The sequence below is a fragment of the Dromaius novaehollandiae genome, chromosome 21 (genome assembly GCF_036370855.1).
Source record: "Dromaius novaehollandiae isolate bDroNov1 chromosome 21, bDroNov1.hap1, whole genome shotgun sequence".
Lineage (NCBI taxonomy): Eukaryota > Metazoa > Chordata > Aves > Casuariiformes > Dromaiidae > Dromaius > Dromaius novaehollandiae.
In genome coordinates, this window is record NC_088118.1 from 5,711,091 (window position 1) to 5,737,479 (window position 26,389).

Below are 26,389 nucleotides of genomic sequence, written 5' to 3' on the forward strand. Positions count from 1 at the left end.
GGGAGGTGACTCTGAGCTGATGCATGGTGGCAGGGGCAGGTGGCACAGCTGGGGACAGAGACGTGAAACAGAACTGATGCATATGTGCAGGGGGCACAGCTGGAGACAGGGAGGTGACACAGAGATGATACATGGTGGCAGGGGGCACAGCTGGGGACAGGGAGGTGACACGGAGCTGATGCATAGGTGCAGGGGCAGAGGGTACGGCTGGGGTCAGGGAGATGACCCTGGGTTGATGCATGGTGGCAGGGGAAAGGGCACAGCTGGGGACAAGGAGGTGACCCTGAGCTGATGTATGGTGGCAGGGGGCACAGCTGGGGACAGAGAGGTGACCCCAAGCTGATGCATGGTGGCAGGGGCAGGGGGCACAGCTGGGGTCAAGGAGGTGACATGAAACAGATGCATGGTGGCAGGTAGCACAGCTGGGGACAGGGAGGTGACACAGAGCTGATGCATGGTAGCAGAGGCAGGGGGCACAGCTGGGCACAGGGAGGTGGGACAGAGCTGATGCATGGTAGCAGAGGCAAGGGGCACAGCTGGGGGCAAGGAGGTGACATGAAGCGGATGCATGGTGGCAGGCGGCAGAGCGGGGGACGGGGAGGTGACCCCGAGCTGGCGCAGGGGCAGGTGGCAGAGCGGGGGACGGGGATGTGACCCCGAGCTGGTGCAGGGGCAGGCGGCACCGCCGGGGACGGGGAGGTGACCCCGAGCCGTGCCGTGCCGAGCCGAGCCGAGCCGTCCCGGCGCACCGCCCGCCGCTCCCGGCAGTGCGCATGATACTGCGGCGCGGGGCCCCGCGCGCGCCAACCCACCTTGAAACGGGCCCGGGCCGCGCCGCCAGCCAATCACCGCCCACTCCGCCGCGGCGCCGCCAATGGGCGGCGGGCGGGGGCGGTGCCGAGCCGCTAAAGGGCGCAGGCTAGGCTGCGCGCCGCGCCGTGCCGGCGGAGGGCAGGTGCAGCGCGGCGAGGCGGCGGCGGCGGCGGCGGGATGGGCACGGCGGCGGCGGCGGCCGGCGGCCGGCCCTGAGCCGCCCCTGCGGCCCGGCCAGCCCCGCTGCGGCCCGGGGAGCCCTGCCCCGGCCCGGGCAGCCCTGCCCCGCCCCGGCCGGGCCGCCCGGCGGGCGGAAGATGCTGCGCACCGGGGGCCGGTAGTACTATGATTTGGTATGTGGCCGCTTTGGTAGCAAGTGTGCTCGGCGCCCGCGGGCTGCCCGTCCAAGGTGAGTGGGGCGGCGGGGGCTGCTCCCCCCGGGTGCCGGCGCGGCCGCTGGGGCATGGCCCCGTGCGCCCCGGGGGGGCTTGCATGGGGGGGGGGGCATGCACCGGCGGGGCTTGCTGCGGGGGGGAGCGGGGCGGGTGCGCGGGGCGCGCTGCGGCTCTGCGCGGGGTTTGCGCCCTCCTCGGCGGGGGTGAGGGCGAAGGACTCGGGCCGCTGCGGACGCGGCTCGGGGGGGCTCCGGTGTCTTGCCGACCCCGAGCTGCGGGGGCGCCCCACGCGCGGCCGCGGCTTGAGTGGGCCGGCGGCGGCGGGGCGGCTGCCGGCGGTGCAGCGCTGCAGCCCCCGGGCCGGTGCGCGCCTCCGCGGGGGGCTGCGGGGCTCCTCCGGGGCGGGGGGGCTGACGAGCGCGGGGGCCGCGTCCCGCGGGGCTGCGCTCTCCCCTGTCCTCCCCCGAGGCTGCGGGCGGCAGCGGGCAGCGGCCCCCGGCTCTCGGGGGGGAGCGGCAGAGTTTGCCCTTCCCCGCCGGCTCTGCCTGTGCGGGCAGGGGGAGCGCACAAGGACTCGCCCCCTCCCCGTTGTTCCCCCCCAGTGCCGCGGCCGTGCCTGGCTCTTGCCCCTACCCGCAGGCTTTTGGGGTGATTTTGTTCCGTGGGACCTTGGTGTCTCTGTCTACCGGCGGTGGCCACCCTCCTTCGTCCCCCATCCTGGCGTTGATGCTGGCTGCTCTCCCCGGGTAAACTGAGGCACAGGGTTGTCCAAGGTCAGCAGTATTTTCCTGCTCGGGCTTCCTTTCCCTCGGCTGCCAGTCGCCTCCCTCCCTCCCCCCGCAGCAGTCCCTGCAGGTGGAAGGTGAGCTGCATGCTGCCTGCGCGGCTGCTGATGCAGCACGCTCGCCCCAGCAGCCACCCTGGAGCGTGCCCTGCTCGGGGGCTCGTCCGGCGGCTGGCCGCCCTCTTTACCTGAGTGCTGAGGTGCCGAGGGGGTCGGTACCCGGGCTGGGGCCCAGCGCTGCGCGTGTGTAATTCCGCCCTGCCCGTGGGGATGCGGTGGCTGCCAGCAGAAAGCAAAGCCTGGCTAGCAGCCACCGCTGCTCTTCCCTCCCCGCAGCGCAGGGGAATACTGCCTCGCAGGCGCTTCCTCCGCGATCGCAGGCGGGCTGGGAAGGCGTCTCGGCACACGCAGGGATGCCCGCAGTGCTCGCCGCGGCGTCAGCGCGCTGGGGAGGGATTCCTTGAGCTTGCGATGTGCTTGCGGATGGATGGGAGCAGGAGAGCCCCTGCCCTTCCGCCCCCCACCGCGGTCTAGGGCCGGGCATCCTGCGTTGCCAGCGCCGGGGTCCTGCCTGGCAGCTCCGCGTGGGGGGCTGGCCCTCGCGCAGCAGCCGGCGTGGGCTGCGGGATGGGGCTGCTCGCTGCGGCTGCCCTGTCGGTGTGACGGGCCGCTCGTCGTGCCTGAGGCTGGTTGCAAGCCGCAGCCAGCTGCTCCCTCTCCGAAACGCATCCTGCAGTGTGGCAAGGCAGGGATTTGCAGCAGCGGCTGTAGAGGGACCCCCTGCCTCCCCGAGGTCGCCGCCGGGGAACTTTGGCCGCGCAGAAATGCCCTTTGCGGGTCCGGCACGTCCTGGAGGGGGCTCTTGAGCCGTGCCGTGGGGCGGCGCTGCACGGGGCAGGTGGGCTGCGGGGGGGCCCGGTGCAGGGGTGTGCGTACGGGGAGGTGCGTACGTGCTGAATGAGTGTGCTGTGAGTAATGTGTGGGTGGGCGCTGTGCGTACGGGTGAGGGGGCGCTGCGGGCCAGCCTGCGCCTGCGGGGGACCGCGCGGGGACAGGCAGCTGGCAGGAGTCGCGGCAGCTGGAGCAGCCCCCGAGCCCCCGCGTCCTCCCCTGCTTGCGAAGGCAAAGCTGCCCCCGGGCTCCTGGGGCTGGGTGGGGGGCTGGAAGGCAAAGCAGAGGCTGGCTGGTGGGGGTGACCCCCGCGTCCCCTCGGTCCCCGTGCTGCAGGGGCAGAGTCCAGCTCCTGCTGCAGTCCCAGCCGCTGGATACAGGGAGCCTCCTGTGCGGCGTTTGGCTAGGCAAAAGCCAGGGACTCCCGTGGGTGGCTGTCAAACCCCATCGCTTGGGAGAGACCGGAGGCAGCGAGGATGCAGCTGCAGGAGGGAGCCTGCAGCACGTGGCGCGTGGCTGGCGGCTGGGCGCTGTGGGTCTGCCAGCACCCTCTCTCCATGCCGCTCTCCACGGGGAAGGCTGGCTGGGGGCTGGTCGTGGCTCCTCTGCCCGGGGAGCTCAGCTTTGACTGGTGCGCCGGGAGACGCGCGGGTCTGCATTTGCCTGGTGCGCTGCTGGCTCTTCCTCGGTGCCCTGCGGCGGCTGCTGGTCCGGCTTGACCTCAGCCGTCCCTGCAGCGCGTCTGTCCTGAGTCACTGGTCTGAGTGCTTAAGGGCAGTGCAAGTCACTGCTGTGGCTCGCCTTGCTTCCCTCCTCTTCCCGGCTCGCTTTCCGCCTCCTCCTGGGCTGGCCCCCTCTCCGGAGGGGCCTTTCCCGGCATGTGAGCCGCAGCAGCTGAGGGGCCGTGGGGCAGGCGGAGACCCCTTTCCCCTGCCCCGCGCAGGGCACCGGCTGCTGTTTTGGGGGAGCCCTGACCGGGTTTGCTCTCCAGGCTGGAGGTCTGCCCTTCGGGAGAGGGGGCCGTGGCCATCCTCCCCGTGCTTCCCCCTCGCAGAAGTGCGGTGGGCTGGCGGCAGTGCCAAGCCAGCAAGCAGTCCTCTTGCCTCGCGAGGCTTTCTGAGGGCTTTCTGAGCGTTAATCCGCTCAGTGAGGGAAGGAAGGCACGTTATCCTCCTCCTGCAGCGGGGGGAGGAGGGCTGGGCACCGGCAGGGCCATGGCGGTCCTGGGGCATGTTGTGAGCTGGTGTTGGAGGAGGCATCGGGACTGTTGGCGTTCCTTGTGGCACCATGGCGCTGGGGGATTTCCTCCGTCTCCCATGAGCTTGACGTGGAGCTGCACAGCGTTCCCGCAAGAGGAAATGCTCCTGGATCTGGCTGGCACGGCTTGCCTTGGATACAGAGGATGGCTTGACTTGGTGAGCTGCGCCAGCCCCGGCGAGGCTCCCATCGAAGGGGTCCCTCAGACCACGGCGGGTTGTGGTTGCAGCTCTGACCTTTGCTGCATGGAGCTGCTTGCCTCCACACAGCCGTGGTGGAGCCGGCCTTTCCGGAGAGCTGCTCTGCCTGCATCCCAAGGGCTGGCTTTGCTTCTGTTGAGCATCAAGTTGTTGGTAGGACACCTGGAGCTGAAGACCTAAAGGCTTAGGGGATGGCCTGTGTTGTGCGAGAGGACTGGTGCTGCTCCTGGAGGTGGAGCTGCTCGTTCACTGTGGAGGGATTTGGACTGGAAGCCACTTGCTTTGGCACCTGCTTCTGCCAGAGCTGGGCATCTCACCACGTTCACCTGGCAAGGGGCTGCTTTGGCACTGGGGCTAGCCAAGGGCTTCTAGGTGTTGGCTCAGCTCCTATGTCCATCCTTTCCCAAGGGATTTTGCTAATCTTGACCTGTTGGATGGGAGCGTGTGGGGTCTGAGAAGGGCAGTAAGGGATGTGTCTGTTGTGGTAGTAGATTCGGCTTGGTGTTGGATTTTTGCAGTGATGCTTTTCTTGCTCCGTTGCATTTTGATGTAGAAATGCAGGTTACCCTGATGGATGGATCCTGCAGACCTTCCCTGTTCCTCTCCAGAGCTGCTGCAGGGAAGGTTAACTCTAGTTAACCTTGGCTTGAGGGTGGAAAAGATGCCCTAGCGATGGGTTATTGCAGTCCTTTCCTGTGCTGATGGGGATATTTGCCTCCTCCTTCCTATGTGATAGATGTCTCCTGAGCTTGGGTTCCCTAATGATCAGCTGGCCTTGAGAGCACTAATGAAAAATAGCTCCATCGTTCCTGCCTCACATTGTAGAAGCTGGCGTTGGTGGGAGGATTGCCTGAGCCAGGAACAGCATGATTCAGGAGCTGCTGGCGGGCATCTCGGCTGTCAGCATGCAGAGTGTTTGCATCAGAGTTATTAGTTCTGGGGTTGTAAAAGCGCCGGGGTTGGAGCAGGTGTCAGGGTGGCCTGGGTTTGCACGCGCCGCTCGCCGGGCCAGGGCAGCACGGGGCTGCACGTGCCTACTGGCGTGCTGCGGTGGGCGCGGGGGGGCCGCTGGGCAGGCAGCGGTGCGCAGGTAGCTGCCGGTTGCTGGGAGATGGCTCCCGGGGGTGCCCGGCCGAGTGGCTCCCGCTCGGCGCATGCTGCTTGTGCTCTCCCAGCCCCCCCCGCCGCGACTGCTGCCGAGTTGGACCTGCAGCACCTTGGGCAAGGTGACGTCCTTCGCCCCGCTGTCCCCATGGAGGGGCGGTGGCGGGGCTCGCGCTGGCCGTCTCGCGAGCCTGGTGGCCACGACCCCAGCGGGCGGGCTGCTAAGCTTGTCGCCTCCGGCTAATCCCGCTCCTTCCCTGCGCCGCCTCTCGCCGTGTGACCTTGAGGCAAGTCACTTGACCTACGCGCGTCGCCGTCAATCCATCTGGAAAATCAGGTTTAAAATGCAGGAATGGCCCTGGAAACCCAGATGCTGCTTTGAAGCTGGGAGGGGGGGGCGCGGTGGGCACTGGTGGCCCTGCGGGGAGGCAGGCCAGCGGCGGGTGCACCCGGGTGCCCCTCGCCACGGGGTGGGGGATACAGCTTGCAGGATGGGCCCGGCTTTTGGGTCGTTTCTTAGCTGAGTGAGCAGCTAATTGCAGCTTTCCGCCGCGTGGTTTCTAACCGGCTGAGCACCCGCTGCCCCGCGCGCCCCCGCCAAGCTGTCGCGCTGCCACGGCTGGCTGGCCATGCGCTGCCATCCGGCACGGCCGCGGCGGGCAGCGAGAGCAGGCGCTCGGGCCACCCGCGCCCGGCCGCGCTCCTGGTGCTCGGCGACCTGTGTCCCTGCGGCGGGTGGTCCTGGTGGCCCCCCAAAGCCCGGTCCCTGCGCTCGTTCTGCAGCGCCGGCCTTGTCCTCGGAGCCACCCGCGATGTCCTGCCCCGATGATGTGCCTGGGATGTGTCAGGGCGCATCTCGTCTGCGTGCTCCGGCTGCTCCGCAGCGGAGGAGAGGAGAGGGCTCGGTGCCAGGGCTGTGGCCCCACGGGGCGCGTGTGCTGCAGGTGGGCATGGTGCCTCTGTCCCCGTTGGTAGGGGTGAGAGGAGGTCCCAGGCTCCTGGGGCTCTGGTTGGTGGGGAAAGCATGCCACCGTGCCCCTGATGAGCAGGGACGTGTCTCTCGGGCTCGTTTCCGGATGGCAGCAGGGCGCTGACCCGTTAGCTAACGAGCTGCTGGTGGCCAAGGGCCCTGTGCGCGTCCCGGTGCCTCGGCGTCCTCGCGACCTTGCATGACTCCTGCGGCGGTGCTGGCTGCGCGTGACGTGATGGCTCCGGTGTGCTCGGCACTATGGAAACCTCCTCCTGAGCAGCCGCCCGGGCTGCCAGCGCGGCGTTACGGCTGCTGGGAGGGGGGTATCGTAACAGCGCTGCAGAGCTGCCTTGGAGGCAGCGCAAGCGGTGTTTCAGGTGCCCGTGCGCCAAGCGAGGCACATTGCCCAAGGGTCTCCAGGTGTTGGAGAGCTCTTCAGCCTGGCGTTGTCCTTGGAGCGGCCCTGCTCTTGTGCAGGGGGCAGCAGGCAGAGCGTCGCTTCCTTCCTGGCTCCAGGGCGTCAGAGTTGGGCTCAGCCCCTTCTCTAACGTCGAGGCCTCAGGAGCCCTGTGCTTTAATTCCCTCGCCCCTTCTTGCATTTGGAAACTTAACGTGTCCCCGTCCTTCTCGACAGGCTCGCGTGGCATCTGTCTTGTAGCAAACATCCTGCTTCAGTGAGTGCATCCCACCTGTTGGATGCATCCCCCCGTCTTTACAGCTCCCGCGCTTCAGCCAGCTCCTGTGTGTTGCCTAGTTGTGTCCTTGCTTCCTTCCTCCTGGCGCAGGAGGAATTGAAAGCCGCGGCTTAGGTGAGGGTCTTCCCAGCCTTGGCGCAGTCGTCTTCAGCCCTTCGGGGGAGCCTCGCCATGGCGCTGCCTCTACGTGATGGCACTCTTCCCTCTTCCCTTTGGGACGTGTTCAACTCCACCTCCACGTCTTGTCTTCTTGCCTCCTGGCACGCAACATACTCTTATTTTTCCTGGATCCGGTTTGGTGACAAGGCCTGTTGATTAGTGTTTTTCTTTTTCTTTCTCCTCTTTGCAAGGTGTCCCCAGTTTTGCGTGAGCTTTGGGTTTTGTGAGATTGTGGGTTCAAATCCCTGCGATGTTTCTCTCCATTGCTGACCTTATTTCAGAAGCACAGGTTCAGTTCTGAAACCCCCTGAACTTGGCTGGAAAATCAAGTGGGTTTAAAAATACACTTTGTTTGCGCTCTGTTTCTTCTGGCATCTGTGGGTTGTTTTCAAGCATTTCTCTACAAATGTGAGGGTGCGAAACTCTCTCTCTCTCTCTCTCTCTCTTTTTAATTGAAAGCTGCAATTCTCATTATTTATATGCTTTCAGAAGCTGGGACTTTAAAGAAGATTGGATGTGGTGTGGTCAGGAGCAGGGAGCTGGGAGTAGGCATCTCTTAGCGCTGGCTGTAAGAGCGGTATTTATGGGTTGGGAAGGGGCAATGTGCCCGTTTTGCAGCCCCGATGGGTGCCTGTAAAACATGTTGCTCCCCAGCTGAGCTGTCCCAGTGCTGTCAGGTAGCTGAGCACCATCCGCTTTCCCTTCTGGAAAGCGGGGATAGGAGGGCACTTAGGTCTTCCTGGGTTCATGTGTGTAAGGACCAGTTTGTGACTCCTACTGAAGATGGAGTGAACTTCCCTGATCTTTCCTCCCTCTTCTTGGCTTCTCCCAGGACATCTCCAGCCTGATGGTGTCCCTGGAGAGGGAAGGTCACCAGGCTGGGACCTTCGTTTTGGGTGGAAGCTATGGATGTGGAGGTGGCAGAGCTTCCCTGGGAGGGGACACGTGAAGGTGTCCCCTGACAAGGGAAGGGCACAGGGGGCCGGTGGCGTGGACGGCTGGCTGCTGGGCTCCCTGCGGGAGCTGGGTGCTCGTTAGCTGTCGTGGCTATCAGTCAGCCTTGCTCATGTGGAGGCGAAGCTTAGCCATGCATGCAATTACCCACCGGCCTTTTGATTAGACACCGGCGCTGCAAGCTGCCAGGAACTGACCTATTTTCCTCGGTGCACGTTCTTGCGCTTCCAGTGCAGAGGCCATGGGCGCACGCTGGGCCCTGCCGTGCCGCTGGGGCACGGTTGAGCTGCGGGCTGCTGCTGCTGGCAGCTCGCACGCGTTGGCGTGCCTCGCGTTGGGCTGGGCTCCCTCCTCCTGGGTGTGCTGAGGCACGTTGGGCTCTTCCTTCTCTTTCCAGGGAGCGGAGAGGGAATTTCAGCCCTCTCCATGCCTGTTGCATGTCTCTGGGTGCGACCCAAGCAGGCATGGCCAAATGGCTTTCAGATGGACTTGGCTGTCACCCTTGGATGAGCTGGAGATGAGGCTGCTAGCGTGGAAGCCCCGAACGTCCCTCTCCTCTGGGTTTGCTCGTTGAGTCTCCTGCTCGGTGGCTCGCTCTCCCCCTTCTCCGCCATCCATTCTGTCCCTGTTTTTCACTTCTCCTTCTGTTAGCGTCTTGGCGCGCTCGCTGTGTTTGTGGCCTCGCTCAGCTGTTCACGCAGCCGTACTCCCCCGTGCTGGCTAATGAGCCGGCTTTGCCCCCCCGCGTTGCCCCCGAGCGGGGAGTCCCCCCGCCCTCGGCTGCCTCCCCGCGCTGGCCGGGGTGGGCTCCCTTCGGCCCGATCAGCGGCAGCCTGGCTGGTCCGGGCACGGTGCGCGGGCCGGTCCCAGCGTCCCTGCGCGTGGCGTATCCTTGGCTTGGCGTCTTGGGGCTGCCCGCCTGGCCCGTCCCGTCCCTGGAGACGTGCCCCGCCGGCTCTTTGACTTGTTGCCTCTGGTTTTGCAGAGGGGCTGCGGTTCTCGGAGCTGGCGGCTGGCTCCGGGCGTTGGGCTTTGGGTCCGTGCACGAGGCAGGAGGTGCTGGAGTCACCTTCAGAGCGCAGGTGGCAGTCCAAAAATGGGACTTGCAGCGTGGCGGCAGGACCTCCCCGGGCCCACCCCCGTAGTGTCTGGGCGCGTGGCACTGGGCAGCTCACGGCAAAGCCCTCCTCAAGCAGCGTGCTCCTCCAGCGTTGCAAACGCTGCCGCGTGTGCACGGGTGCCCTTAGCTCCCTTCGGCATGGAGGAACTGAAAGCCAGTGTCCCGTCCTGGTCTCAGAGAGGTGGTGGTGGGCTCGGGTGGGCGGAGGGTGTTGGGAATGGCTCTCTCCCTGCTCGGGGGGATGGATGGAGAGGCAGGTGCCATGGCGAAGCGGGTAATGTGCTAGAGCAAGCGCGTATTCCCTCCCAGGCAGTGAGGAGCTGCTTCTGTGCTTTGTTTTATCTTCTCCCCTTCTGTGCTGAGAAGCCATTAAAGGCCTGAGCAGAGATTAAGTTACTGGCTTCCTTCCCGTCAGTGGGGCTTGCGAGGAAGGACCTCCCAGTCCAATCCCAGTGCCAGCAAGGGGGAGCTGCTGATGGCCCGGGGGTGTGTGCGTGGGGCTGTCAGGGAGCGCCGAGGGGGGATCAGTCGGCTGGCGGCACCCCCCGGGGACGGGCTAGCTGGAGGGGTTCATCCATCCCCGCTGGGACCGCGAGCGGTGTTTGGTCTCCATCGGCCGTGGACGCGGCAGCTGGGCTGCTGCGCCCCTTGAAGGTCTTGGTGCCCGTGGTCCGCGGCGTCCCCCGGGCGCGTGTGCGGTGCTGTCCTCCCGCTCCGCGGGTGAAGGGAGGGTGGGTGTGGACGGCAGCCGGGGAGCGTGCCAAGACGCAGCGCGTCCGGCCGGCGCTGGCCGGCCTCCAGCGGTGCCTCGGGGCGATGCTGCAGCTGCCGAGGGCTGGGATGGGCTCCGGGGCGCTGGGGACCCGCTCCTCCCGGCTCGGTGAGACGCGTGCTGGAGCCTGGGGAGCTGGGGAAGAGCTTGTCCTTGGATGCTCTTGAGCTGCACGTGACAGCCGCCGTCCTTGGGAAGCGGAGAGGGACCGTGGGCAGGGAAGGGGGAATCCCGGTGCATCTAGTGCCGGAGGAGCTCGCAGCTTGCCCCGGGGAGCTCGGAGGCTGCCCGAAGCCAAAGGCTGCTCCGGCCTCATGATGCCCGGTGCAGACCCCTCGCTTTGCCGCAGGCTCCCGCTGGCCACGTGCAACATGCCGCTGCAGCTGGGCGCTGGAGCAGGCCGGCGCGGCCCCAATCCGCCTGCCGCCGTGCGTGGGGGTACTGGCGAGGGGTGCTGGCCGAGGGGACAGGCCGGGTCCTCGCGCCCCCTCCCATGGCGGCGAGGCTGGGGGCGGCGGGGAAGAGCTGGCAGCCCCTCCTCTGCTGACAAGGTGCAAAAGCCGGCGCTCGTTGGCGATGCAGCGATCATGAGGCCCAGCAAGGTGCAAGCGTGGCGTCACGGTGGCGTGGAGGGGGCCGGGGCCGGGCGCGCGGGGGAGGCAGGGGAGCGGCTGGGTGCGCGTGTGCGTCTCCTCGCTGCCCGCCCCACGCGTGCTCCTCGCCAGCGCCTCGCGTCCCCGCCGGGCGGCACGGAGCGGGCCTCTCGCTGGTGCGCGCTTGTGCCGGAGCCAAAAATAGCCGGTGCGGCTGGGCTCCCGCGGCGGGAAGCGGTGATGTCACTGCCCGCCAATCACCGGCGGCCCCGCGGAGCCGAGCGGAGGAGTGGGAACGTGCTTCCCGAGCATCCCTCCCAGAGCCCGTGTCCCCCGGCGCGGGAGGCGGGCGGCTGCTGGGGGGAGAGGGGGGCCCTTCCCCGCCCGGCTGGAGGGGGTGGGCTCGGCGGGGCCACACCGTGCGTCCGCAGCCCTGGCAGCCCCGTCTGCCCTGGGCGGGCTGTGCAAAGCCAGTGCTGCTGTGCTGCCGCCTCCGGAGAAGGGCCATCCCGGGGCTTTGCAGCCCTGTGGCGTGTGGGTCGCCCTCCCGGCACAGGGAGGAGGGAAGGGGGCAGTGCCGGGGTTTCCCCAGCCCCACAGTACCTTTCCTAGGAGCTGCGATGGGGAAGGGGGCAGCTCAGCACCTCGCTGTGCCGTGCTGCGGGAAAGGGTGTCCGCGCATTACGGAGCTGCTGCGGGAGCGGGGTCGGGATGCACGGGGTGCCCTGGGAGCACGCTGTGTCGGGGGCCCTCGTGCAATGCCGCCCTGGCGCTTTTGGTTGCAGTGAGCTCGGAAACCCTCCCCGCTGCCTGGGTTGTGCTGCCTCAGCCCAGGTTTGTCCCCGCTCCGGCTGCCGGGCACGTCGGTGGCTTGTGCTTTCTCGGGGCTTTGCCCCTGTCCAAAGGTGGGAGCCGCCTTTCCACAGGGGATGAGACGCGGGAGGGAGGCGAGCGGCGTCACGGGGACTGGGGCTGGGCCGCTGCCTCCCGCTTTGAAAGTCACGCTGGGGACGCTGAGCGCTGCTGCTGCTGAGAGGAGCAGGATGGTATCAGGACGCGGCCATGCTCGGGGCGGCAGCCGGGGTGGAGCAGTGCCTCGGTGTAACGCGGAGACCGAAGCGGCGTTGATTGCCCCCAGCCGGAGGGCTCGTGGGAGGGGGCGGGAGGAGCAGGGTGCCAGACTCGAAGGGCAGGTCGCAGCCGGCTTTCAGGCCCGGGGCTCCTGGTGGTGCCCAGGCAGGAGCAGGCTGTGCCGGAGCAAGGCGGCTCCCGGGGCTCGGGCACTGCCAGCCTGGGAAAGCTGGATCTGAGGGGATGCCGTAGCTGTGGGTCCCTGGGCCGTGCCTTGCTTGGTGCTCGCTCCTGGGGTGGCCAGTCCCGTTTGAGGCTTTCCCGCGGAGCGGCTGCTTTTGGGGAGCGTTGTTGTCAGGCGGGACGTGGGGCATGAGCCAAATGGCCTTCTCCTGCGCCCGGGGAGCGAGATGGCCCTGGGGATGCTGCTGGGTTGGGAGCAGCGCGGGGCTGCCTGCACGTGCCCCTCTGCGACAGGGCGAGAGGCAGCCCAAGAGCAGGGCGCTGGGGATGGGTCCTCCATCAGCGAGGCCGTTGGGCATCCCCCTGGTTTTGGGTTGGGGGAGGCCTGTGGGTGACACCCATCCCCGAGCCGGGTGGGTGCTTGTCCGGGGCCCTGCAGGGCCGGGTGGCTGACGGGCACCGTTTTCTCCTTCCTCCCTTTGCAGGTGCCCACGGCTCAAGGGAGGAACCCGAGTTTGTGACCGCTCGCGCTGGCGAGAGCGTGATCCTGGGATGCGACGTCATCCACCCGCTCACGGGGCAGCCCCCTCCCTATGTCGTGGAGTGGTTCAAGTTTGGCGTCCCCATCCCCATCTTCATCAAGTTTGGGTTTTACCCTCCCCATGTGGACCCAGAATATGCAGGTCAGTGCGGGCGGGGGGCGCGGGGTGCACAAGGCTGGAGGGCGCGAAGAGGTGCGCTGACTGCCCCGTGCGGCGCTCGGGAGCCGGCCGCGGCGGCAGCCTCGGTGCAAGGCTCAGCTCAGTCTGCTCCTCCATAGGAAACGGCGCTTGCTCTGCCTCTCATTGCATTCTTTCCACCCAGTTGGTTTTAATTAAGCAGCAGCACTAGGAAGCCAGCTGGGCTGCACGAGACGGGAGCAACCGAGGCAGAGAAACCAAGGGTGACGCGTGGTGGCAGCGGCTGCCACTGCTCGCGGGAGCAGCTGGGAGCCTTGGGGTGATGCTCTGGGAGCAGGGCATGGGCTTGGCCTCCTCTGGGGGCTCCTTCCCGGCCTCCTCCGTGCCGGAGCCAGAGACGTGTGCCAGGCGGAGGTGGAAGGTGCCTGCTGCAGGTGCAGAGCTGAGAGATGGGTGCCCCTTGCAAGGGCTCATGGCTAGCGGGATGGGTGATGCTCAAATGGCCCCCAAATCGGGGAGGGTGCAGGGTGCCCGCTCCCGAACCGCTGGAGACCCTTGGGAGCCCCGAGGCGGTGGTGGTGCGGGGGCTGAGGGGGCCGCGCTCTCCCCGCAGGCCGGGCCAGCCTCCACGACAAGGCGTCGCTGCGCATTGACCAGGTGCGCTGGGAGGACCAGGGCTGGTACGAGTGCAAGGTGCTCATGCTGGACCAGCAGTACGACACCTTCCACAACGGCAGCTGGGTGCACCTCACCGTCAACGGTGAGTGCCGCGGCGTCGCGCGCGGGCTCAGGAGGCCGAGCCAGGTGCCTCCGCCGGGCGGCTTGCGTGCGGGGGCTATGCCGAGCTTTACCCTGTCCCTGCCCCAAAGCACGGCGGGCACCTTGCTGCAGGGCCCTGCGCGGTGTCAGCGCTGTGTCGGCTTTCTCTCCAATCTCTGATTCATGGGCATAGTTGGTGTCTCACCTAAAAAAGGAGGAAAAAAGAAAGGAGGGAGAAAGCAAACTTTGTTTGTAATTGTCCGGTGTAATTACATGAAGCTGCTTTAAAGGCAAAAACATCAAGAACTGGGGCTGGGGATGAACCTCCTAACAAACAGATCAGAGAATCAAATCTTTATTTTCTTGAAATTCAGATGTTCTGAAATTGCTTTTTTGCTTTATTAATGCTGCGTATTAAACTAATTAGCAACTCCTCGTTTTCCACATCAGGAGGCGCCTTTATTTTCGGCGCAGGTGGAGCGGCGGCAGGGCTGCAGCTCGCCCTTGGAAGCAGGCTGCTGTGCTGCAGCCGGCGGAGCGGCACGGGGGCTGCTCGCGGCCCCTCGCTGCCCGTTTCACCTGACCTTGAGTGGTTTATTTAGCCTTTAGCGGGGATGCTTGCGCTGCGGCGTGCAGTGGAGCTCCCCAACAGAGCGCACTCAGCGAGCGGCGCTGCACCGGTTGCTCCCTGACTATTCCCCCATCCCTCTGCTTGCAAAAAAGGTGCAAGGTGCCCCTGTGCCGCGCTGGCTTGGGATGCCCAGGGCTGGCTCCGGGTGGCCCGTCTGCCCCGCGGCCATCCTGGGGCTCGCAGGCTGGGCTGCTCCTGCTGAACCCGGGGTTTCGTGCAGCGCTGAGCGCCCAGGGACTTAATAACGCAATAATAACCGTAATCCTCGAGGCCTGCGGGGTTGCTTTCAGGGGGAGGGCTTTGGCTTCCCTGGGCGCATTAGAGGGCTTGATTTTCTTAGGGGAAAATAAAAATCATTTTGGGAGAAACAAAATATAATTCTCTTTTTCCGAGCAGATTAAATTGCCAACCTGTCTTCCTCGAAAGTGGGCTTTAGCAATCGCTGGTAATTAGGGGCGGGCTGTAATCCTGCCAGCCTTTTTAATCAGAGCGGAGGCTTTCGATCTGCACTGCGGTGTTTGCTTATGTTTTGACAATAGCGAGTTAGGAGACAACGGGGAAAAGTCGCAGGGGGCCCCCGAGCCATGGGGGGGAGTGTGGAGGGGGGGTATAGCTTAGGGACGGGGCGGTGGGGTGGCCGTGGGTGCCGCTTGCACAGCGTGCCATGGTGCCCTGCAGGCACCTGGGGATGTGGGGGAGGGGTCGAGCCCCCCAGCCGTGGGGGGAGCCCGTGGGGCTGAGCCGGCGCAGCCTCCCGTGCCCGGGGCGGCGTGGAGCCCCTGCGAGGCCGGGCGGCGCGGAGCCGCCACCGACAGCTGCTGCGGCCGCGGGGCAGAAGGGGCACGGTTGGGTTGCTGGCTCGGCTGCGGCACGTGGCCGGAGATGGCCCCTGCGATCGCGTGCTCCTCGGCGAAAGCGGTGCTCGCTTTCCGCGGCGGGGGCGCGGAGGTGCTTGCGGGACGCCGGGCTCACGCCGGCGCGTGTGCCCCGCAGCTCCCCCCACGTTCACGGAGACGCCGCCGCAGTACGTGGAGGCCAAGGAAGGCAGCAGCGTCACCTTGACGTGCATGGCCTTCGGCAACCCCAAGCCCGTGGTCACCTGGCTCCGGGAGGGAGAGCTGCTGGGAGCCGATGGCAAGTACCAGGTAGGTGCTGGCTCCTGCCCCTGGGGCACAGCTGCTCCCCGGGGGCGACGGGTAGTCCTGGTGGCCGTGCCGTGCCTGGGGATGCTGCGGCTCAGCCGGCCCCGCAGCAAGGCCTGGATACTGGGAAGAGGGAGGAGGCTGGGCCTGGAGGACCCCGGGCAGAGATTGCGCGCGAGCTGTAATTGGTAAATCAGGCATTGGAATCGGCGCGGGCGCTAATGAGAGTAATTAGGAATCATTTGTTACTAATTGAAATGGAAGGATGAGGCAGGAAGAGCGCTGGGGAAGGAGGCTGGCGGGAGCAGGGCGCTTGCTTCGCATGGGCGCTGGGGCGGCAGGGTCCCTCTGCTCCTCCCTGCGCCCCGGGAGGGGAAAAATGATGGGGCTGGGGGGGGGAAAGCACTCGGCAGCTCCCTCCCTCCCCGCTGCTGCTGGGGCAAGGCTGGTGCGGTCCCGCTGCCCGGGGCTGGGCGGCAGGTCCCGGCGGCGTGGGGCAGCGCGGGCACCCTGCAGCGAGGCTCCTGCGTCTTGCGCAGCACCGATTGTTTGGAAGTGTTTGGCAGGAGCGGAGCAGTTTGGAGTCTGGTGTGCGTCAATCACTGCTGCGGAAGATGAATACATTGCAAGGGGTTTTTTCTTTTTCTTTTTTCTTTTTCTCCCCTTGGCATTGAACAGAAATGTGTGTTGGTTTATTAATATCAAAGCCTTGCAGGATGGGAAAACCCATTTCTCGTCTGCCTCTAAAAGCAGCCGTAGCGCTCTGCTGTCGGCAGCTCCCGGCCCGCGGGGGGAGCCGCCGGGGGGGTCCGAGGCTCGGCGCCGGCGGGTTTGGAGCGGGGCCGGGCTCTCGGCGGGGTCCCCGCGCGCTCCAGCGCCCGCCGCTCCGCTCCGCAGGTGAGCGACGGGAGCCTGACGGTGCTCTCGGTGAGCCGGGAGGACAGAGGCGCCTACACGTGCCGGGCGTACAGCATCCAGGGGGAGGCCGTCCACACCACCCGCCTGCTCGTCCAAGGTAACCGCTCCCGGCGTCCCGGGGGGGCTGGGGAGGGGGGAGCGCTGCGGCTGTGCAGCGGTGCGAGGGGCGAGAGCAGCCGTGGCCCCCGCACAGCCCCCCTCGAGCTGGGCTGCGGGGAGCAACCCGCCATTAGCGGCCCCGATGCCCAGGGGAGGAACGGGCGGCACAAATTGCCGGGTATTTTGAGGCTGACTGGCAAGACGCTCCCTAAGAGATTGCCAGGTATTGCTTATTTTAACCTGAGTAGTGCTTTTATGCTCATTCACTGCTGAACTGCTTTCTGTAAAGCTGAAAGCCTCTGACAGTGCCCTCATGTGCTCTGCGCCACGCAGATGCGTTAGGGATGGTGTTTATGGGGCTGGACCACGGTAACAGGCGTAACTAGAAACATCCCAGCTGTAACCGAGAGCAGAGCGGGGTTGAGCCCGGGCAAGCAAGCGGGGCATCCCGGGGCTGGTCCCCGGCGCGGCCCGGCCTGCAGCGCCTGCCGCACCGCCTCCTTGCAGCCTTCCGCTAAAAGCACCATCAATAAATAAACAAGGAAATAAAGCCCAAACCCCAGATGTTTAAATAACGTTAGAGGCTGCCAGCTCATCTGACCGCACGGAGGAGAGCAGGATCGAGGCCGCTGCCGCCTCCTGCAGCGCTGGGCTGCAGCCAGCGCCGGGACAGTCCCGAGCCACCGTGCTAAAAGCCTGGTGGCCCTTGGCGTGTCGCGGGTGCTCTTGTCCCCATGCTGAGCCTGCCTTTCCCCAGGGGCCCCGGTGCTCCTTGCAGGCTGCCACAGCCCCTCGCCGCGTAGGCTCGTGGCCCCGTCGCTGCAAGCTCTGCTGCGCGTTGCAGTGCTTGGAAACCCTTCCCTACCCCAGTTAGTGCCGAGCTGGGTGCCGGTGCGCGCGGGCTGTCAGCGCTGCTCCTTGGAGAGGGTCTCCCTGCCGGTGGCCTGACCCGGCTCGCTCGCAGCACGGCCGTGGCGTTGCCCTGCAGGCGCTGCCACCGCTGCGGGCTCGGCGAGGGCCGGGGTGGCCTACATCTGTTGTGCCTGGTGCCCAGTGGCTCTGTGGCCTGTTTGTAGGACAGAAATCCACTTAATTGGGGCACCCCAGTGCATGGGCTGTCATGTTGATTAAGCAGCTGTGCCGATTAGCAGCTGGGCTCTGATTGCAGCTTGCTTCTGCTTGGGAAGTGGGCAGAGATTGAGAATGTCACCAAGCGCCTTGTCAGATAGCAGTGACACATGGCAGCTCTCCTGCTCCTTGGGACCCGGCTCTGTCTTTCATTAACTAAATCCTTAATTAGGTCACTGTCTAGCAGCAGAGTGAGGGGCTGGGGGTGTCCCGTGCTGGTGCTCCGCTTGCTGCCGCGGAAGCGAGCTGCGGGCGCTTGCTGGTTGCCTCCTCTGCCCCAGCAGTTTGCTGCTTTCCCCGGGTTTTCCCGCAGGCTGTGCAATCCCGGAGACGTGCTCCGGCCTGGGAAACGCGCTAGCTGCGTGCCGCGAGAGGGGGCCGCACTGCTGGCTGCTAGTGCAGGGCCCCCTCCCCAGCGCAGCGATGCAAGCTAGCTGGCCGGCAAGGACAGGGCCCGCGTGCTCCGTGGGGCGCCCCTGGCTCCCCAAAATCCCTCCTCCCATGGGGTCATTGGGTGGCTCCATCCCAAAGCCGGAGGGAGCCGCGAGGCCGTGATGGAGCCGGAGCGCGAGCGAGGACGTGCCTCCTTGCCGGGAGGCTGCCGGCGCTGGGAGCTCGCGGCTGCCCTCCTGGCTGCGGCGGTGACGGTGCCCTCCCCGCCCAGGACCCCCCTTCATCGTTTCCCCTCCGGAGAACATCACGGTCAACATCTCCCAGGATGCGCTGTTCACCTGCCAGGCCGAGGCGTACCCCGGCAACCTCACCTACCTGTGGTACTGGGAGGAGGAGAACGTCTACTTCAAGAAGTAAGTCGAGGGCCAGCCCGGCTGGGGCGATCCTGCGGGGTGCTGAGCCTGCCGCCTCCCGGCTCTGGCCTCATCTCCCCTCTGCCCAGGTGGGACCACGTGTCCTCGTCCGGTCCCAGGTCGCGGGAGGTGGCCCTCGCTCCCTGCCGCGGACGGGGCAGGAGCGGCACTTCTGCATCTCGGGTTCTCTGTTTTTCTCCATCCAGCTCTTTCCCCTTTCTTTTCTCCTCCTCTCCTCTTTCACAGCGACCTGAAGTTGAGGGTCCGGATCCTGATTGACGGGACGCTGATCATCTTCCGGGTCAAACCAGAGGATGCGGGAAAATACACCTGTATCCCCAGCAACAGCCTCGGCCGCTCGCCGTCAGCCTCTGCCTACCTGACAGTGCAGTGTGAGTGGAGACAGCAGGGCCGAGCCCGGGGGCACGGACCCCCGAGGGACCGTCATGCAGCGGGTTGCGCCCGGGTCCCATAATCATGCTGCCCCGGGTGACGGGCAGGGAGACTGGGAGGTTCAGCTTGATGCAGCAGCACCCCTGGGACAGGCGTCAAATCACCCTAGGTTATTGCACCTGTGCAGAGGTGGGAGGCCTGGGTTTCTGGGTCACTTACCCTGCCAGAAGCGAGGGCACCCGGCATTTGGCGTGCCGCACCAGGCCGTCGGTGCGCGGAGGACCCGGGGCTGTGGGCGCGGAGCGCGTTGGAGGAAGGCGGTGGCTCCTTGCAGCGCACGGCAGGTATCCGGGGTGACATCCCCTCCTGTCCCGGGTGCGTGCTGCAGGCTGCTGAGTGCTCTTCCCTTTCGTGTGACTTGGGACACGTGCTTGGGTCCAGCTGTGCCCTAAAGCCACCGGGATCTCACCAGCTGCTGGGAGAAGCGATTCTCCAGATCTTGCCCGGGAGCCCATTGGGCTTGTCCCGTTGTGTGCGCAAGGGCAAAAGGGTGAGAGCATCTTGCACATACTTGGAAACACACACAGCCTGAGTGACTGGGGATGTCACGTTGTCGCGGATAGCGCAGTTTGACTGCTATCAGCGTTCACCTTCGGCAGAAGTGGTTGCTCTCCTCTTAACGTAATTAGGTGAGCACCTCACTCTTGCTGATGGAGCTCTCCAGGCGGAGCGCGTGTGAGCTGCCCGCGGTGGCAGCGGATGCTCGCAGCAGGCTCTCCTCATCAGCTGCATCTTGTTGGGCATGGAAATACCTGATCAGGGCTCTTAGTATCAAATACCTGCTTATATTTGTCAGTATTTATTATCGAAGCTAGTTCTTGTGGCGTGGTTCTCCGTGCATTTGTAGCTTTACAAGTAATGTTTTCGGGCAGTAACTGATCTAAACAAACAAAGGAGAACAGACTCTGAATGGAGCATTTCTTCCCACGCTTGTTCTTTCAGGCTCCCTGAGCTTTAATATGTAGTGTGCCATGAATGTCCTATGGCATTCAGCAGTAATGGCCTAAATTGCTACATTTTGCAATTGCAATATTGCTCTGCTGTAAAACATTGTAGCATTTTTATTTTATAATGAAAGATAGGCTAGAACAAACTGGGCTTGAGATTCAGTTTTGGAGGCCTTGCAGCTCGCGAGTGCAGACCCACCGCTGGCACGCGCGTGTTAATGAAAACCCCTGCGTCAGCGGGGAGTCGCTATGAGAAGGGCTCGTGAGTCCGTTGCTTTCCGTGCGAGCGCTGACGGAGGGGTGAGATGAAGGGCCTGCCCGGATGCCGTGCCGGGGAAGATGCGCAGTTCGGCACCGCTGATGCACGCAGCTGGGCTGCTCTCCGCTCCTGGGAACGCGCGTAGTCTGAGACCATTAAATCTGCCCTGCCACTAATCCGAGACCTCTTGTCAATGCTCGTGGCTGTTAAAAATAGCTCTAGATGATGGGGTTTGGACAATCTGCCTTTCAGACAGGCCTTGCTAGGCTTTGGTGCCGGCAGCTAAAGCTGCAAGGCGTGCTTGGCTTGCTGCGCCCAGAAACCTGTTTCCCGTAGGGAAACCTTTGCTGGGGCTCATGCTCTGGAAGAAAGGCTTCCCGCTCTCCCCGGTGAGGGTTTCTCCACGCTCTGAGAAGCATCAGTAGTCCTCTTGCCCTCCGTGGCATGTCCAGGCTGCGTCAGAGGAGCTGCTTGCACGTTAGCGAGACCGGGACAGCGTCTGAAACCCCCCCTGCCCTCGGCGCTGGCTGCCGAGTGGGGCCGCAGCTCGCGGTTGCCACTGGGCAAGCCGGGATTGCGGCCGGGGACCTCGCGGCGGAAGGCTCTGTATCCCACCAGGGCCTCCGGAGCTGCCGGGCTCGCTGATTGTTTCCGAAGGCGCGCGGCTGAGCCGAGGGGCAGCGCGCCTCGTCCGTATGCGCTGCTCTGCGATGTGGGTTACAGTGCCAGCGCCGCAGTCGCCATGGGGGTGAAGGGTACCGATGGCAGGAGGCCGGCGCGGGGACGCTCTCCAGGCGTTTGCCTGTCCTGGCACGTGCAGCTGGGTGCTGCTAATGCTGCTTTTGAAAACTTGCATGGAGACTAGCTCTACAACTTACTGCTTTTTGCAAAAGAAAGCAATAATGAAAGGACCTTGCAGGGATCTTAGTAACTTTGAGGCTATAACATCTCCGCATTTTGTTCTGGGTTTTTCCCCCTCAGGGCAGGCTTTGGTCAAATCAGAGCTGGCGGAAGGCAGGTGGCAGATCTAAACCCCCTGTTATGCTGGAAAGACCATGATGAATTTTTCTCATTGACTTTTCTGCATTCCCATTAATCACAGAACGAAGCGTGTTTTACGCCCCAGGTTCTACCCCTGGGCCAAATCCGTCCCTTCCAGAGGACAGACCCGGGGTTTACCTTTCCCCCGAGCTTTGCAGTTTTGCCCCAGCGCAGGCTGCTTCGCCCGCTGCAGACTGGTGGTTCCTTCCTTGAGGTAGCGTAAGCCCTGGGAGGAGCCTCCCGTAGCCTGGTGCTGCTGGTGTCTAGACGAGATTGTGGAAATACTCGTTCTTCTCATTAGAAGTAACTTTTTTTAAAAAAGCTTCCTATTAAAGAAAGTCTAGATTTCCTCCAACCCACTCGCACTTAATTAAAAAGCTCTTGGAAGTGCTGTTAATGACACGTTCTAGACTGGAGGATTGCTAGACACCTTACTGCGTGGGTGGCGAAACGCGGGGAGGTTAGATAGATATTTTAAGCTTTTTGCATCCCATTTGAAAGGGTGGGGGAGGCTAATTTGCAACACAACCTGGGCTCGATTAGGCATGGGGTGTGAGTACAGATAAATAGGAGGTAACCGGTGCGGGGCAGCCTGGCCGCAGGTCCCGTGTCGGTTCTCGGGTGCTGCTGTGGGTATGTTTTCAGACTCTGATGTTAGAGTGATTTCAGTTGCTCGCTGTTGTTGCATTTAAGTTGTTTGTACTATAAGCACCTTGTGGCCTCCGGGGCTGCGGGTGAAGGAGCAGAGCTGGGCTTCTGCGGGGGGAGCGAGTTGGTGTGGACGTAGGAGCGCACGGTCTTAGGGTCTCTTCAAATGCAACTTTTAATGAGCCCGGGGTGGGAACACGCTGGATCGGAGTAAAGCCTCCCAGAAAGGCTGAGTATTACTGTGGATTTGGAGTGTGCAGGAAGCCTGAAGATAACAGCCTTTGGGGCCGGTAGCATTCGGGTTTTGAACTCGTTACAAAAGCCCTGCTGGTCCTCCGAAGGCAGGTGGGGGGTGCGGAGAGCGTGTGCTCGGATGGTGCGGGGAAGAGGAGGAAAGGGCTGCTGCGTGGTGTTAACCCGGTGCTGCTCTCCCAGATCCTGCCCGCGTGGTGAATATGCCCCCCGTCATTTACATTCCCATCGGGATACACGGATACATCCGCTGTCCGGTTGAGGCAGAGCCGCCGGTCACTCTGGTCAAGTGGAACAAAGACGGACGTCCCCTGCGAGTCGAAAAGGTAACGACGGCCCTGGGGGAAGGCAGCGCGGCCGTCTCGGGGAGGAGGTGTTTGTGCTGCCGGAGGTGCTCATGCCGCGCACGCGCTTCCCTGCCTCGGCAAGTGCTGCCGAGCACCGCTTGAACTCTGCAGATCCAGCCTTCCCATCGGGAAAGGAAAAATGGGGACGTGATGACACTGCTTGTCCTTATGCAGCTTTGAGCTGGGTTCATTTAGGTTCTTTAGTGGAGCCTAGGGCTCCTGCAGACGCTGTCTGCCTCTCCCAAACCCAACGCCTGCTTCCCTATAAAATGACCTTTTTGGTGGCCCTTTTTTTTTTCCAAGGGCAGCTAATGGTTAAAAGACCCTTGAGGGGAAGGAAAGAAAAAAAAAAAAAGCCTTTACTTTCCTACAATCATGGTTTGATAGCCTGAGCGAGGATATTAGCCATTAAATATTTAAAGCAAATATTCACTATTTTAAATTTTTTGTTTAAATATTAAAGATCTGAAGTTTTCATTAAGTTTAAACCTGTTGCTGCTGTGCATTTCTGGTCTCCAGCGCCTGTAGGCTCTCAGGTGGAGTAGTGGGGTGGTCCTTGGTGCTGCTGGCCCACCAGGCTCAGAGGACTTCTGTGGTGGCGGGCTCTAGTCCTCAACCTCTCCCTGGGGCTGGAGGACCCTCGGCTGGGCGGCTTTCCCCTCCGGCAGGGAGGCCGCGGAGCATGAGCTGGGACTTGTGCCACCCGGAGAGGTGGGAGCTCTCGGCATGTGGCTGGCTCTTTGCAGGACTCTTGGATTTTTAAGAATTGGGGGTGGGATATGCGGCACAGGAGACCTTTCTAGAAAAGGCTTAGGGGCTCTGGGCATGCATTTTACCTAGAACATAGCAGACTCGCTGTTAAAATCTTTTGGGCCACTTGAAGAAGCCAGACCCTGTGTGCAGAGGAAGGTAGGAGCAGGGTGAACTGTGACACAGGGAGGTGCCCATGCTGTTACACAAGGGAGTGAGTGAGGTGACTCAAGCAGGTTGCCCCAAATCCCCTTGGATCCCAGGAAAAAATCCTTCCCGGGAAGGCTTCGAGGCCTGCGGGGAGGAGCGGGGTGGACGAGGGCTCTGCTCCCACCCGCGAGGCGGGTGCCGCGGCTCCAGCGCTCTCCTCCCCGGCTGACGTGGCTGTGGGGCGTCTGCTCGAGCTCGCCCCGCGCGTGGTGCTGATGCCGAGCTTGGCAGATGTCGCGCTCGGTGCAGACTCCGTGGGTGGGATTTGTCTCGCCTAATTTTAGACCTCTTCAGCGTTGATGTCTGTACGGAGGTCTAGTCTCAGGCGGCTCTTGCAGTCAATGGGAAGAGAATTGCTTCCAGGAAGCAGTTTTCCCTTTCAGCTGACACGTTTACCTCCGGGTGGGATGAATCACACCCTGGGCAGACATATTTCTCTTCATTAACTAGAAAAGGAGTCTAGACGCGGAGCTGAGGTGGAGACGTCCTCGCTGCATGAGGTCTGCATTTGGGCAGCTTGATCTCGCCTGCTTTTTTTCCTCTTTCAGCATTTGAGCTGGCTTGGAGATGGGTTGGACACTGGGAGTGGAACTTGACGCTTGCAAGGGATTTGGGTGTCTCCCAGAGACGTAGCAGCCAGCCTGGCCTTGGGATGCTGAGGTTGTCTGAAAGAAAAATGAACTGTTGTGTGTTGGACGTGTGTCAACTCCATCTCTCTTACCGCCGTAGTACTCTGGCTGGAACCTGCTGGAAGATGGGTCAATCCGAATAGAGGAGGCAACCGAAGACGCTCTCGGCACTTACACCTGTGTGCCTTATAACGCCCTGGGTACGATGGGCCAGTCTCCCCCTGCCCGACTGGTACTGAAGGTAACGTGCCTGGTAACATCCTTGCTCTGCAGCCAGCAAAGCAGCTTATTTTGTAGTTAGGACTTTTTTTAACATGAATTGTAATATGCGCATGTTGCTAGTTCTGGCTTCCTACTTGGTACAACACTGCCAAGGTGGATACATTTTTTTTCATGCCACTTATTTAGTTTTCTAATTTTGCGCAGAAATTGAGGTTTTACTTTGCTCTTCCAAGTCCTTATGAAGAAAGGCTTACGTGCCCCCAAACTCGTCCGGTTTTCCACCTACGTGACTCAGCTCAATAAAAACCGATTGCCTTTCCCTGTGAGCCTTGTCTCTCTTATCTGTGCTGAGAAAGACAAACGCAGGACCTGGGGCCCCCTTGCAATGGTAACAGCAGGAGCTGGAGCGCGCGGGGGGTCTGTGCTGGCGGCACGGGGCTCCAGTGCGGCTGCACGTACCGCGGAGAAGCAGCGGCGCAGTGCAGTGCGGGCTGGATGAGCCCGCCGCGGTCTCTGCTGCTGGCTGCCGCTCAAGCCCGCGCTGCTGCATCGCGGCTGCTATTTTTAGCTGCGCTAGAGCGCGTGGGGGAGAGCCTACCTGTGCTGCAGCCGCACCTTCGAGTGCCGTACAGGCCTGCTGAAAATCGTCAGTCGAGCGGGCTGTTGGCTCTTTGCGGGCAGGCTCGCAGCGGGGCTGCAGGGCGTCTGCAAGGCTAAGCTCCTCCGCAGGGCTTGCTGGGAGAAGGCCGTGATTTGGGGGCAAAAAGCTCCTTTGGAAGAAGTCCACCTGCAGACAAGGGTGGAGGGGCGTAGGAGCAGGCTTAGGAACGGCTACCCAGCCCAGGCAGGGACTATGTGCTGAGTCCAAGGCTTGGGTGCTGGACCAGGGCTAGTTTGAGGAAGCATCACTTGTGTCCCCGGCAGTGCCTTTTTGCCAACAAAATGTTTAGCCCTGCTGACACGGGCTTGGGTTAGGGGAGGATTTGGGTAACTGTAGGATTTAAGCTCTAGAGGCTCAGGATGGGCTTTTGTGTGACTGCCTAGCTCGAGGCACAGGGGCGGTGATCTGATCGGGAGCTGCTGCCTTTGTTCCCCGAACAAAAAGACACATGCTCGAGAACTGCGGTGATTAATGTTTTATTGCCGAGATTCACATGATAAAGCTTTGTAAACCTCCTCATAAATACACACATCCACTAAAATGTTTGTGGATTTTATTAAATCACGTTGCTGTCTGATGCGATGTGGGTGGTTTTTTCCTGTTTACCTCCTTCAAATTTAAAGCAGCCCTAGCAGAGGGGCTCTTGGGAGAAAACTTCCCCTCCGGAGCGGGTGCCTTGGCGTGATGTAAAGCTTGGTTAATGCATGCTTTCCCGCAGCACGGCAGCTTTCCCCACGCCAAGGATGGTCTGTTCATTTTGCGAGGGGTGCGTTTGGGTCAGGGGAAGGAGCTGGCAGGCGGGAGCGGCGGGCGGCGTGGGCTGATGCTCCTTGCCTTTTCCCTTGGCTGCAGGACCCCCCCTATTTCACGGTGCTACCAGGCTGGGAGTACAGACAGGAGGCAGGGAGGGAGCTGTTGATTCCTTGTGCTGCTGCGGGAGACCCCTTTCCTATCATCGCCTGGAGAAAGGTACCCGGCCTGCCAGACAAATCTGCAGTGCCTTTGGCTTTTGATGAATATTGCAGACAGAGAAGCCACACTCTGTCCCGGTAAGAACAAACTGCAGGTACAGCTGCTTCGCTTTGGGCTGAGCCACTGCCATCCTGTCCCGCAGGTGGGTGGGGGAAGCCCGGCTTGCGGCGACGACACAACCAAAACAAAAGTGTACTTAATACCGTGAAACCATCGCAGCGCCCTCTGCAAAGCTGAGCACTGCTCCAGCCCGGCCCCGCTCCTCTTCCTCGCCCGCAGGACACCCTCCTCATCTGCCCGGCCCTCCTGCTCCGCTGTCGCCGGCAGGATGCGGCCGCTCTGGCGACGCGGACGGTTGTGCGCGCTGGTGTCACGCGCCTGCGGTGCGAGAGGACGTGCCAGCTGGTCCCGTCTAGGGGTCACTGCCGGGGGTCTTAGCCGCCTTTCTGCAAGGGGGTGTTGCTCCGTGGCTGTTTTGCTGCCCCGTGAGTTCAGAGACCCTGGGAAGAAGCTGACTTAACGCTCGTGAATCCTGCTTAATGCTGGCCTGGGAAAACAATTTCTAGCTGTTCCTTTCTGTAGCACGGGGCAGGGTCTGGTGCGACCCGTGTCAGCTGGGGAATAACCTGCTCTCGAGCCCCTCGGCTGCAGCATCCGTGGGGTGCAGCACCCAGCGTTGTGCTGGGGCCTGAAGGCTGAGCTTGACCGAGGCCCAGGGTGGGTTGGGGACAGTGAATACTCCGGGAGTATTCCCGTGGAAAGCAAAGTGTTCCCGCTTGGCCGGCCTCGTGGTGTGGGGCTGGGAGTTGGCTCCTGCGAACTCTCTCCTGCAGTGGGATCTTCCCATAGCTGCCTCCAGCCCTCCCTTTGCTGC

General features: G+C 63.2%; 1 protein-coding gene across 1 annotated transcript in view; it reads left to right on the top strand.

Moving 5' to 3' along the window:
- Window positions 1-981: 981 nt before the first annotated feature.
- IGSF9B (immunoglobulin superfamily member 9B) overlaps window positions 982-26,389 on the top strand; it is a 53,269-nt gene continuing 27,861 nt past the window's right edge. The window contains exons 1-10 of the mRNA XM_064524303.1: window positions 982-1,222; window positions 12,447-12,644; window positions 13,255-13,401; window positions 15,025-15,176; window positions 16,071-16,188; window positions 17,983-18,124; window positions 18,371-18,516; window positions 21,908-22,050; window positions 23,761-23,901; window positions 25,396-25,512. Coding sequence (XP_064380373.1) covers window positions 1,159-1,222; window positions 12,447-12,644; window positions 13,255-13,401; window positions 15,025-15,176; window positions 16,071-16,188; window positions 17,983-18,124; window positions 18,371-18,516; window positions 21,908-22,050; window positions 23,761-23,901; window positions 25,396-25,512 — 1,368 coding nt within the window. The 5' untranslated portion in view covers window positions 982-1,158. The remainder of the gene's footprint in view (window positions 1,223-12,446; window positions 12,645-13,254; window positions 13,402-15,024; window positions 15,177-16,070; window positions 16,189-17,982; window positions 18,125-18,370; window positions 18,517-21,907; window positions 22,051-23,760; window positions 23,902-25,395; window positions 25,513-26,389) is intronic.